General features: G+C 55.7%; 1 protein-coding gene across 2 annotated transcripts in view; it reads right to left on the reverse strand.

Annotated features, from left to right (window-relative positions):
- GSG1L (GSG1 like) overlaps positions 1–7,661 on the reverse strand; it is a 252,582-nt gene extending 244,921 nt beyond the window's left edge. Inside the window, exon 1 of one of the 2 annotated variants that reach the window (XM_024984779.2) lies at positions 7,240–7,661. In XM_024984779.2, coding sequence (XP_024840547.1) covers positions 7,240–7,582 — 343 coding nt within the window. In that variant the 5' untranslated portion in view covers positions 7,583–7,661. The remainder of the gene's footprint in view (positions 1–7,239) is intronic. The other variant, NM_001192728.1, reaches the window with a different exon arrangement.
- Positions 7,662–13,143: the final 5,482 nt, after the last annotated feature.

The raw sequence follows: 13,143 nt of genomic DNA on the forward strand, positions 1-13,143 counted from the left end.
TAGGTAGTGGGTAAGACAATAATTAGAGTGATGGGGGAATAAGGAGGGGTGGGAAGTGTTTGGAGACGTGAGGTCACTGATGTAGACCACATGGTCTGGGAAGGTGGTCTGGGACCATGTCCACTGAGAGAGGACATCTGAGCAGAGCCCTGCCTAAGAAGGGAGGGACCCTGGTAGGTACCTGGAAAAGAGTTCCCACATTAAAGGAGCAGCAAGTGCCAAGGCTCTGAGGCGGGAGGGCCTTGGCCTGTTGGAGGACCAGCAAGGAGGCTGGTGTGGCCAGGGCAGAGCAATTGCGGGGAGAGATGGTCAGAGAGGCACGAGGGGCAAATTTCAAAAGGCCCACAGGGCTTCGACGATGCCTGGCTGTAACCAAGTAGGACAGGATGCATGGGAGGGCCCTGCGCAGAGGAGGGACTCGGATTTAACAGGATTCCTCTGGTGCCGGATGGAGAACAGACGGGGGTGGGGACCAAGGGCAGGAACCCAGGGAGGGGTGACTGGCCTAGTCCAGGGGAGAGATACCAGGGCAGAGCTGGTCATGGTCAGGTGGGGGCTGGACTCTAAATGAAGAGCAGGCAGGATTTGCCCATGGATGAGACGTGGGGTGTGAGAACACGAGGCACCAAGGAGGACCCCAAGGCTTGGGGCCTAGGTGGATGGGGGAGGGCAGATGGTGGGGGGCGGGGGTGGACCATGGGGAGAGGCAACTGCCACCCCCACAGGAACCTGGGCCCAGTGCTGATGGACCTGCCAAGTTTTTGAGAAAAGCCATCAATCTGGATGTTTCTGTGAAGTGTCTCAATTTTCAAACACTGGCAACTTATTCAAAGATGCTGAAAACACCGCAGGGCCAAGAAAACAGATGGACAGGGTCTTCCCTGGTGGTCCAGTGGTTAAGGCTCCACACTTCTACTGCAAGGGGCAAGAGTTCGATCCCTGGTTGGAGAACTAAGATCCAGCATGCCATGCAGCCAAAAATACATAAATAAACCAAATATACCTATTTTTTTTAAATGGACAGTTTGAAGGTGACCCAAGGGCCACACGTCCACAGCCTCTAACCTAAGGTCAGATGACCACAAGCTCCATTATTGAGTGATTGCTGTATACCAGCCAAGCACCTGTGTTATCCACCTAAACTCCAAGGATACAATCGTGAGGCAGATATCATCATCCTCTTGTCCCAGCCAAGGAAACTGAGGCCCAGAGAGGGCAAGCCCCTGCCAGAGGTCACACAGCACATGAGTGGTGGCTTAGGGGCTGGAGCCTGGACAGTGCGACCACAAGGCCTGTGGTCACTGGATGCTCTGCCGCCTCCATCATGCAGACAAAAAACAAAACGAAATGTTCATTTTACACACAAGGAAAAACAAGCCAGAGAGAGTGTGTGACTTGTTTAAAGTCCCTCTGCAAGCTGGCACTGGAGGCTGGACTCGAACCCGGGACAGCCTGGGTCAGGACAACTGGCACAGTGCTCTTCCCAACAAGCCTCTTGGAGGCGCCGGGGGAGCCTTATTAACTGGGGTGGTGGAGACGGGGCGCAGCACTGCACAGCAGACAAGGGCCAGGCTCTGGAGCCTTCTGCATATCACAGCTCTGCCACCTGGAAACTGTGTGGCCTTGAACCAATCACTTTCCCTCTCTGTGCCTCAGTTTCCTCACTGGGCATAACCATGGCACCTACTTCACAGGGTTCTTATGGGAACCAAAGGAAGTAACACTTGTGGGGGGCCCAAGCCACCCCCTTCAAAGTCCAGCTCTTCACCCATCAGCTGCTCCTGGCCTGTGTAATAGTACACTGATGTATTCCCAAGCACTGGAAGCTCCAGGCTGGGGACATCACAGGCCTCCTTGTACTTGTGAAAATGTAGCAGCATAATGTAAGGGGCAGACAGAAGGGCTGAGGTTTCTACAGAAATGAAGGGGAAGCAAGAAGGCATGGGGTAGCAGGGGGCTTCTCCTCCCCAGCAAGGGTCCCATTATGCTCACTGGTGAGCATAGTGAGGGGCAGGTGGAGCAGAAACCTCAGCAGAAGGGGAGGGGTCCCCGGCCAGCCCCCTGCTTCACTGCAGCATAAGAAGACACTTGGAGCCTGGCGGAGAACTGCACCCAGAAAACAAGTTATAACAACCGAAATCCATCCCACAAAAGGTGATGGAACCCCACTATGTGCCAGCACTGGGGACCAGTGTGGAGAACCCAGATAAACTCAACCCCCAGCTGCACAGAGCCCATGGACCACACACGAAACAAACTAGGAACGCTAAGCAAAAGTCGACGGTGGCAAGCGGCTAGAAATCAAGCAGGGAAAGTGTGGGGAGATTAGTGTTGAATCAGGTGCTGGGAGAGAGCTGATTTCAAGAAGCTTTGGGAAACAGGAGCTTCCCTGGCACTCCAGTGGCTAAAACTCCATGCTCCCAAAGCAGGGCACCCGGGTTTGATTCCTGGTCAGGGAACTAGATCCCACATGCGTGTGTGCTTAGTAACTCAGTCATGTCCGACTCTTTGCAACCCCATCGGCTGTAGCCTGCTAGGCTCCTCTGTCCATGGGATTTCCCAGGCAAGAATACTGGAGTGGGCTGCCATGCCCTACTCCAGGGGATCTTCCCGACCCAGGGATCGAACCCGTGTCTCTTATGTCTCCTGCATTGGCAGGCAGAGCTCTTTACCACTAGCGCCACCTGGCAAGCCCAGATCCCACATGCCACAACTGAAAGATCCAACATGCTGCAACGGTGCAGCCAAATAAATAATTTTTTTTTAATTGCTGAAACAGTCTTTGTGGCCATCTGCTGGAAGAGCCTTCCAGGCAGAAGGGAGGACCAGTGCAAAGGCCCTGAGGCCACGTTTGTCTGGTGCTGGGGGCCAGTGCAGCAGAAGTCAGTGACCAGTGTGGGAAGGAGAGGACCCAGAGAGCCGGGGGAGGCTGAGGGCCACCCTCATGCGGGGCCTCAAGCTTCGGGGACCATATGGCTTTGATTCTAAGTGAGAAGGGGACTGTCAGAGGGGCCTGTGCAAAGGAGGGACAGGATCCGACGATTACTTAGTTGCAGAGTGGACAGGGATGGGCAGGGATGGGGGCAATCATGGAACAGGTGCAGAAGTCCACGGGAGAGACACAGTGTGGCTCAGACAGGGGGCAGCACAGAAGTGAGACCAGGCATCACACACCCAACAGGTGCTCAGCACATCCCTTCACTGTTTCACTGAATCCTTGCTCCCTGAGCAGCTGCTAGTCGCTCTGATCCCCATAAACCCCATTCTACAGGCCAGCAAACTGAGGCCCTGGCCCAAACCACACCTCTATAAAGAGGCATCGCGAGGCATCCATCCTTCCTGGACCTTGTCCATCCATGACAGGGGACAGAATAGGTCTAGAGTCAGGACACCAACCATCCTGTTCCTCCTTCCCCTGACTCATCTCTCCCTTCTCACCGGCCACCCCAGTCCCACTTCCCTCCAGACACCCTCACAAGCCCCCCTAGACCTGGCCACCCCATCAATCCTCTGGAGTCATCCTTCTCCTGAGGCTCAAACACACCTTCCCTGAGCTGAAGTCAAACATCACCTGCGCTCCCGTCAGCGCAGCCTCCTTCCCGCCACCCCCTCCCGCCCACCGCCAGACCTTCCCTCATCACTCTTCCAGGCCTTTCTCTGCCGCCTCTCCCACCCCAAGGCCTGCGTCTGCACCCACCCGCGCCTTCCGAGCATCTCAGCCAGAAGAGAAATCCAATTTGCGTGAAGGGCTTGGGGTAATTCTGTGTCGAGGCCATGCTTCCCTGTCTGCCTGTTGAAGGAGGCTGATGCTCCTTCTTAGAGGAGAGAGAAAAGCGTCCTTTGTGCCGGGTCTGGGGAGATTGTGTCTGTTTAGGACAGGCTGCAGTTTTCTTTGTGAACCCTGTAGATTTTTTTTAGTGTGGGAAAAGGGGCTTATTAGATTTCCCTGTGGCTGCCCAGAGTCGGGAGAGGTTTTTACCCTGAGCACAGAAAGAAATTACCGAACAGGCGTTTGAGAGGAAGGAACATTTAACAGCTGCCTCTCATGGAGAGGTTAGGATTTCGTGGTTGGTGTTTTCACTGGAGTGAACATAAAATCCAGAGAAAGGAAGAAAACCTTTCCTGTAGTTTCATGGTGGGAGGGAAGGAAGTTGGTTGGCCATGTTCTGCGGGGAGAGTAGGATTTTGTTCCTGGGGAGTGGGCGGGAGGGGTGTGTTGGGGTGTTTTTTTTCCCCCTCTCCAAGTAGAAAGAAATTTTAAAATGGTTGCAGAACCCAGAAGGAAGGTTGTCATAGCAACAAAAGTTTGAGGCCAGGTACCTCCTGGCACCCTTTCAGTACCACGGCGATGGAGGGGTAGGATCTGGGCACCGTAGGATCCGCTGGGAAAATCATCCAAGTTTGGCTCAGACTTCCCAAATTTCTCACCAACAGTGACAGGCTGATAACTGTTTTCCAAGCTCCCAGGGAGGAAAATTGTGATTTTCTGGGAGGGGCGATCGCTAACCAACAGTGATCAAGAGGAAAGAGAAAAACTGTGGGTTTGTTTTATTTACCCAACAAACTAACCATCCACGTTTTTACTAAGAGAGGACTGCAGGTGAGGGTCTTATGCTGAGCCCTCTCCCAAACTGCCCCTTTCTCCAACCCCCAACTGCACGGTTCTCTTCTCTGATCACTTCATCTGGATTCCTTTCTGCCCCAGAAAGACAACTCAGGCCCCCTCATCAGGTGTGAGGCCAGACAAGAACCTCTCTTAACTTCAAAGTCCTCATCTGAAAAATGGGCACCATAGAAGTGCCTGCCGCGCAAGGGTGTTCAACAAAATTTCGCAGGTGAGACGTTTTCACAATTCTGGTACACATCAAGGGCTCAATAATTGTGAGCTAGCATTGTTTTCAATTTTTTTAACTAACATTCCTTAATGCTTAAAGAATTTAAACATGCTGTGTGGGGATATGCATATACATATCGCTGACTCACTTTGTTGTACAGCAGAAACTAATACAACACTGTAAAGCAACTATACTCCAATCAAAAAAATCCTTAACATCTTGTGTCAAGCCCTGAATGAGCCACAAGGATGAGCTACAGGGAAATAACAGCAACAGTTCGGGGCGTGACCTTCAGGAAGGGGCCTGGAGGGACCTCCAACAATTGAGAGGCTAAGCTGGCCAGTGGAGACCCTGGCACTTCATGGAGCAGAGACGGGACCACGCCACCACCAGACACAGTGTTGGATCTAAGTGTGTACACAAAGGAAGGAGCAGGTGGTCTGAGAGTTTCCATGAAGAGAAACTTGGTAAGAGGTAGAGGTGAAGTGTGGGGAGGGACCTCTACCCCCAAAAGGGTGCAGATCCTTTCCAGGATAAGGCATTCCGGGGCCTCTCTGGGAGAGGACTACGATGAGTGGAAAGCAGGGAATTTTAGCCAAGATGTCTTTTAAGGTTAATTTATTATTATTACATCCCAGAGTAAAATACTCATGTCCTGAGTGCACGCCAGAAGTAAGTCTGATGGGGTGAAACTGGTCAGGGCATGACCCGATTCAGATGGTCTTTGGCAAACAGCCAGTATCAAGCAAGTGGTGCCATAAAAGTTCAGTGGATCACCCCCAGAGGCAAGACAGAGCAGGCAGAACCCCAGGAAACCTCCAGTCCATGGTCCCGAGGCCTCACGCAACATTACCCTGCAAATAGGTACTGAAGACCTTCTATGCTCTAGACAATACCCAGAGGCTGGGCATGGCAATGAACAAGATGGCTAGGGCCCTGCCCTCATAGAGTGCCACCCTATGGGGACCGGGGACAAGAAGCTGGTGGCCAAAGGCATGCCCCCAGAAAACTTCAGGTTGTGCCAAGTGTGATGGGGGAGATAAAAGTGGCGATGAGATGTCAATACAAAGAGACTCTGCTTCCAAAGGGGGACAGGGAGGTCTTCTCTGCAGGGGACCCTGCCAGGAAGTCCCCATGGAGCAGAGGAGGAGCCAGCCAGGGAAGACATGGGAAAGGGCATTCCCTACAGGGACTGCAGCCTCCCTGGGTTTATTCCACACCTTCTTCCCTCTGTCCTTTCAAACAGTCAGGCCAAAGCCTAGCTCAGGGCAAACTGGAGGTTTGTGGCCCACTCCTGTCTCCATGAGGCTGCACACATAGCCCACGTTGACATCTGAGAGCTAAGTGACAGAGGAGAGTTTTAACCTTGGGGAGTGAGGTCAATTCACTCAAGAGGGCCCCCTCACCTGGACTTGGAGCAACATCCTCTCCAGCGTCCTGGAGGTTCCGGGTGGTGTGGACCAGCGTCCCCAGCATGGGGCCCCGGGGTCCTGCCCCGGCCTCGCTGCCTGCCTCGGAGACCCTTATTCCAGCCCTGGCCGTCTGCCTGCCTCGGAGACCCTTATTCCAGCCCTGGCCGTCTCCTATGCGTACAGGCAAGGGTGCGAGGCCAAGGGCGCAGTTGGATCTGTCTTCTGAAAAGTCACCCCTTCCCCCACAGACCTCCCCCCCACCCCGCCCCCCGCCTCAATTCTGATTGGATCCTCGCCGGGCTGTCCCGCTTTCCCGCCTGCCTTCTCTGCCTTCCGCCGCACCTTCTCCGGGTAGGGGCCGGACGCGAAGCGCTCCTTGCCCCTTGCAGGGAACCAACCGGACTGCCCCCACTGCTCACTCCCCAAACCGGGGCTGGGAGCCGATGAGCGCGGGTTGGAAATGGGGTGCAGGGAAGAATGAGCCCCTGGGCTCGGGGCTCTGTGGATCTGCGTTGGGAGGGGGCAACACCCCCACCACCCCGGGCGGGACGGGGGTAGCCAGAGCCCCGCGAAGGGAAAGGGGGGAAGGGGCGAGCGTGAAGATGAGTTCTGGCGCGGAAAGGAACGCGCGCCCCGCCGACCGGCAGCCGGGGCGGGTGGCCGGGAGACGCGCCTCCCCAAGGCGCGGCGACGTCCCCCCCCGCCGCCGCCCCCCACTAAAGGCGCCTGGCGCTCGGAAGGGGCAGGAGCTCCTCTTGAACCTTGAAACGGTGGAGCGTCCCGAAAGCCCAGCATCTTACAGACACCACCACCACACCATCCGGCAACCTGCCCACCGCGCTCCCCGCGGGAACGCTGGGCCGGCCGAGCCTGCGGAGCGCGGGGCACGGCGTCCTAGCGGCGGCGCGGGGCCCCCAGCCCCAGCGCCAGGAGGGAGCGCGCAGCCCCGGGGGAGCCGGGAGCCGAGCCCCGGGGCGCCGCCGCTCACTCACCGAGCCCGCCGAGCTCCTCCTCGCACGAGTACCAGATGCCGGTGTGGAAATTCCTGAAGAGGAAGCGGTCGTCTCCCGTCTCCCAGCTGTAGAGCGCGCCGCCAGGGGGGCCGTTCCCGGCGGCGGGGGCGGCGGGGACGGCGGGGGCGGCGGTGCCGTTGGCCGTGGCGTTGGCGCCCGAGTTGGGGCAGTTGGCGCTCCCGCCCTGGCCGCAGCCCGGCTTGGGCACCCGCTGCGTGCCCTGGCACCAGTGCGTGGTGAGGAAGGCGGTGGTGGCGAAGAGCAGCGCCAGCAGGTTCAGGGCCACGGCCAGGAGCGCTCGGCCGCGGCGGCTCGTCTTCATGCCGCCCGCGCCGCCGGGACCGCGCCGCCGGGGAGCTCCGCGCGCGAAGTTGGCAGCCGGCGCCCCGCGTCAGCGGCCGCTGCCCGCCGCGCCGCGGGGCTGGGGCGCCTGCGATGGGCGGCGGCGGACGCGGCGCGGGCCCATGACCCGCCCCCCTACCCCGGGGGTGGGGGCGCGGCGCGCGGGGGGCGCGCGGGGAAACGCGGGGGGCGGGCGGCGGCGGAGCGGCTCCGGCGCACCCGGAGCCCGGAGCGCGAGTGCACCTCGGCGAGGAGCCGCGGGCGCCTGGCAGCGGCCACGGCGCAGGGACGCGCGCCCCTCCGTGGGGAGACACCTGCAGGCGGCCGGAGACACTGTTCTGGCTCCCGCCCTCACGGGGAGAGGGGGCGCCCCTCGCCGGGCGCGGGCGGAAGGGGGCCCGGCAGAGAAGGGGCGCCGGGGAGAGACCCGCACCCGACTGGAGGGTCTGAAAAGCAAGAGTGCCAGAGAGGCGCTCTCAGAGAAAGAGGGAGGTGAAGCCACAAAACCAGCCGGGAGGGGTCATCTCGCGCAGGAACCGAAGAGGTCCCGCCCTCTAGAGAGAAGAGCAAGCCTGCTGGGGTCCCCACGAAGAACAGGGGCCCGCAGCACCCTCGCCCCAAGAGGGAACCCCAGGAAGGATCCCCAAAGAGTTTGAGCTGCAGAGTTGAGGATTTCACACACCAAGGAAGCTGCTGGACCCACTGGGAAAGATGCTTCATTACTGATTCTGGAGTTACAGGACCTATCAGGAGGGGTACCTCACCATGCAATAGTCTGAAGGGCTTGTGCTTCCCCTGGGGGGTCTCTCTCCTACGGAGATTTGGGTTGTATGAACCAACAGGACAGGCTCGCCCGGCAGAATGAAGCCTCCCTATCAAGGCATGGAACCGCCAGGAATGAGCCACACAGGTGCCCAAATGGTAGATATAGAAATGGAGCTTTCCCTTGCAGTCCATCCCCACCCAGCCTAGATCCTTAGCAGTATGACCCAAGGAGATACCACGCCAGACAGGAACCTGTTGCAGTTATCAGACAGGGGTGGCCCCACAGAGGCTGCCAACCCAGAATCTTCAAGTTTGGGAATGGACAGACAAGTCAAGAATACTGACTTTGGAGATCAGGCAACCCTGGGGCTTGACCACCTGTGGGCCTTGAACCAGTTACCAAACCTCTCTATTTCCATATCTATTTTAAAAAGAGGGGGGAGGAGGAACAGGGAGGAATACTGGGCTGTTGCGATGAGATTGTGCCTGCAGAAAGCACTTGGCATATAGTAGGTGCTCAGTAAATGCTGGCCAGTATTATTAACGTGCTTCCCAGGTGGCGCTGGTGGTAAAGAACTCGCCTGTCAATGAAGACATAGGTTCAGTCCCTGGGTGGGGAAGATCCCCTGGAGGAGGACATGGCAACCCACTCCAGTATTCTTGCCTGGAGAATCCCGGTAGACAGAGAAACCTGGCGGGCTACAGTCCTTGGGGTCACAAAGAGTTGGACATGACTGAGGCAACTTAGCACACATTATGATTAACATCTGAACCAAGATCATCAGATCAAATTTGCACAGACCTTCTCAGGATCTCTTGTGCAAGGTGGGATGGTCTGACTGTGAGCACTCCATCTGTATCTCTGCTCTAAGATAACCACGTTCCTTGAACCCCGGCCACGCTGTACAGCACACGGTGCCCAGACGCCCGGGATGTGCAACAATGAGGTGCGTGTTGCTTGCAAGAGCTCATTTGAATTCCTCCCAAGCTGAGAACAGCTCTCACAAGCCCCAGCTTGTGGAATGGCAGGACTTGCAGAATTCAAGGTTAACGGATTATGAATTGCCTCACTCTGATGAGTGAGCTCCTGCTCCCTGGAAGCTGCTGCTATTCTGCCTGGGGGTAGGTGAGAGTAATTGTGGGCAATGTTCCTGGCAGGAACCCGTATGAAGGATGGCCAAGGGTCCCCAGACTTGTTTATTAGATCCCTTTTCTGGCCTTAGGCAAGGCGTTCCCAACTACTTTGAGAAGGAGGACTTCCATTCAATAATGGTGGCATTGAGAGTATTGGTCGACAGAGAAAATAAATCATGGCCAAGCAGCTAAAAGGAATTCAGTAGCGCTTTTAAACGGCTGTACAATATTCATCAGAGGAGCATCTGTACACATTTGAAAACCAATCCCTCAGATGTTGGCTTGAGACAGTGGCACGTGCATATGTGTAGGGCTTAGGGACCTAAAGGCTGGGAACCCTGTCGTGGTTGTCCAAAGCGAGGAGAGCCCAGGTGACATATGTCTCAGAGACCACACTCTCTTAAGATATACCTAGAGGAAGCACAGAGGGTCTGATATTTCTAAGATACTCTTCCATTTGGTTGCTCAGCACCAAGGAGAAAAGAGCATGATGGCAGTAATAAGTACGTTGGAGAGTCAGCAGGTGTCATGAGCTTGGGAGAACAACAAGGCAGGGAGGTGCAGAGAGGTGAGGGTAGCAGGTTGTGGCTTTAAATCGGGGCTGCAAGGGGATCTCAAGGGAAGGTGACATGGGAGCAAAAGTTTGAAGGAAGGTGGGAGCTGGCTGTGGAGACATCCCAGGAAAAGAGGTTCCAGGAAGAAGGAGGGGATAACTGAGAGAGCAGTATGGTCGGAGCTGAGGGGGCAGGGGAAGAGCAACAGGGGAAGAGTAGAGAGGAAATGGGGGAGGGGACAGGTCATGGTGCGTGGAGTCTGTTACAAGGACTCCAGCGTTTACCCTGAGGTGGGAGGGAGCCTGGGGAGGTTCTGAGCAGAGGAGAGATGTCTGCTCAGAGTATAACAGGACCACGCAGGATGCTGGATTAAGAAGGCAGAATTCCCTGGTGGCCTAGTGGTTACAACTTTGTGCACCCAACACAGAGTGGGGCAAGGGTTCGATCCTTGGTTGAGGAACTAAGATCCTGAAATGCCCTGCAATGTGACCAAAAAAAAATAATAAATTACAAAAAAAAAAAAAAGGCCAAGAAAGGAGCAGCTGGGGGCTAGTGAGTGAAACCAGGCAAGTAATGCCAGTGGCCTAGACCATGCAGTGACGATAGGGTTCTGCATCTATTTCAATTTTAGAAGCAGATCCTGGGACTTCCCTGGAAGTCCAGTGGTTAAGACTTCACCTTCCAGGGCAGGGGGTGCGGGTTCAGCCCTTGGTGGAGAAGCTAAGATCCCACATGCCTTGTAGCCAAAATAAAAAACGCTATAAAACAGAAACAATATTGTAACAAATTTAATAAAGACTTTTAAAATGGTCCACATCCAAAAAAAAGCAGATCCACTAGGATCTGAGATGGGATGTATAAGATGCCTTCGAGGGGTTTGGCAGGAGGTCCTGGGAGAACAGCATTTCGTAGGTGGGGCAGCTGAGTTGGAAACAGGGGGCAGGACTAGCTCCCCGGTTCTCACTGATTTTGCCCCGGGCCTTGCACTCAAAATAGTCTGGGGCTTCCTGGGGGGCACGGTGGTAAAGAATCTGCCTGCCAACGCAGGAGATGCAAGAGACACAGGTTAGATCCCTGCGTCAGGAAGTTCCCCTAGCGTAGGAAATGGCAACCCATTCCAGTATTCTTGCTTGAAAAATTCCATGGAGAGAGAGAGGACCCTGGCAGGCTATAGTCCATAGGGTCGCAAAGAGTCAGACATGATTGAGCAACTGAGCACACATGCGTGCATGCTCACGCACACACACACACACACACACACACACACGCTTGCACTCAAAGTGAAGATGGAACAAGGGGATAGAGTCTGTGCCACTGGAGGGAGCCGCTGCTTGGGTCTACACACCCTTCCTTAAACAAAACCCAAACTCAAGAGCAAGCACCTTGGATAGGATTTATCCTCAAATAGGGATGCGGTTGGAATTACCTTGGGTATGGACAGGTGTTAAAGAAAAATTATTCATGACACTTGATAAGGCAGTAAAGCAGCCTTTATTCAGGGACCGCTGCAAAAGGAGTTTTGCCCCAGGAGAGAAATGAAGCTCAACTCTGAATACAAGAACAATAGAGGATTTAGAGCCAAGGAGGGCGGGGGTCAGCAGATGGAGGAAACCTGAAGGCTGGAGGGATTCTGGCGAAAGTGACTCCACAAGATTCCTGCTAAAGAAGAGTAAGAGCTCCAGAGTGGGGAAGGAGGGACTTGATCAGGTTTCGAGGACGAGGGATACTTGCTAAACTGAGCCAGTAGGATTCTTGGTAAAACTGACGTAGGCAGGCCAAGGACAGGACCCAAGGTCAGGCCTATAGCTGAGCAGAGAGCTCAGAGGAGCCTGATTCAGGTCTGGCGGAGGAGAGGCTTTGTCTGGGTGTGGTGGGGCTGGAGCTTGTTGACGAGGCCAGAAATGTGGGCCCACACCTGTCCCCTCCTCTTTATTTTTTCATTTGGCTGCACCGGGTCTTAGTCGCCGCACGTGGCCTCTTCCATCTTCGTTGCGGCATGCAGGATTACTTTTGGCTGTGGCATGAGAACCCTTAGTTGCGGCATCTAGTTCCCTGATCAGGGATGGAACCCAGGCCCCCTGCATTGGGAGCATAGAGTCTTAGCCCCTGGACCACCAGGGAAGTCCCCTGTTCTCTCCTCTTTAGACAGAGTCAAGGACCCTGTCTCCCAGGACCACCGACCAGGGATTGAACCCAGCCCACCGCAGTGAACGCACCGAGTCCTAAGCACTCACTGTTGTTTGGTCGTGTATGACTCTCTATGACCCCATGGACTACAGCCCGCCAGGCTCCTCTGTCCGTGGGATTTCCCAGGCAAGCACTCTGGAGTGGGTTGCCACTGGACAGCCAGGCAATTCCCCAGTGCCTCTGCCGGCCCCAGGATAGAGTCCACATGCCTCAGTTTGCCTTTGCAGGTCCTAGGCGGCTGGGCCTGCCTGGCCTACGTCACTCTGACCTCCCTGGGCTCAGACAGGCCCCCAGGCCCCCGCCCACCTCCCTCCCTCAGCCTGGATGCCCTTGCTGTACTTATCCTGTGTGTTCCTCCAAGTGTGGTCACACATCGCTCCACACACCAGAGCCTTCCCTGGCCCCGCCTCCCACCATCCGGCCCTTGTCACCGCTCCTCGGAGGTGTGAGGTCTGTCTTCACACTCCTCTGCCCCACAGGCCCTGGGTAGGGGGGGAGTGTCCCTCAAGGTCACCCCCACCAGCAGCTTGCAGGCCAGGTTTGGCCCATGAGCTTCTTTTGTTTGGCCTGGATGAAATTGGCCTCCACAGGGTGTTAAATTTTCATGAGTGGCCAACATTCAGTAATCATGATTTCACATAAAAATCTAGACTTCCAGCTTCTTTTGCAAGATCAAATTACCTGCTGACACTGGGCCTGCATTTTTGCCTGGAAACCATAGGCAAATGTCCCCACAGAGGAAGTCCCCAGGGGCCACAGTCCCACTAGGCGCTTCCATCTTAGGGATACCTGTGGGGGGGCGTTCGAATTTGAGAACCTGGAATCAAGGCTCCAGACATTTTGGATAACACCCATCTATGGTGCTAAAAGTCGGGTGATGGTTACTGTCAGGAAGAGGCAT

Source organism: Bos taurus, chromosome 25 (assembly GCF_002263795.3).
Source record: "Bos taurus isolate L1 Dominette 01449 registration number 42190680 breed Hereford chromosome 25, ARS-UCD2.0, whole genome shotgun sequence".
Taxonomy (NCBI): Eukaryota; Metazoa; Chordata; class Mammalia; order Artiodactyla; family Bovidae; genus Bos; species Bos taurus.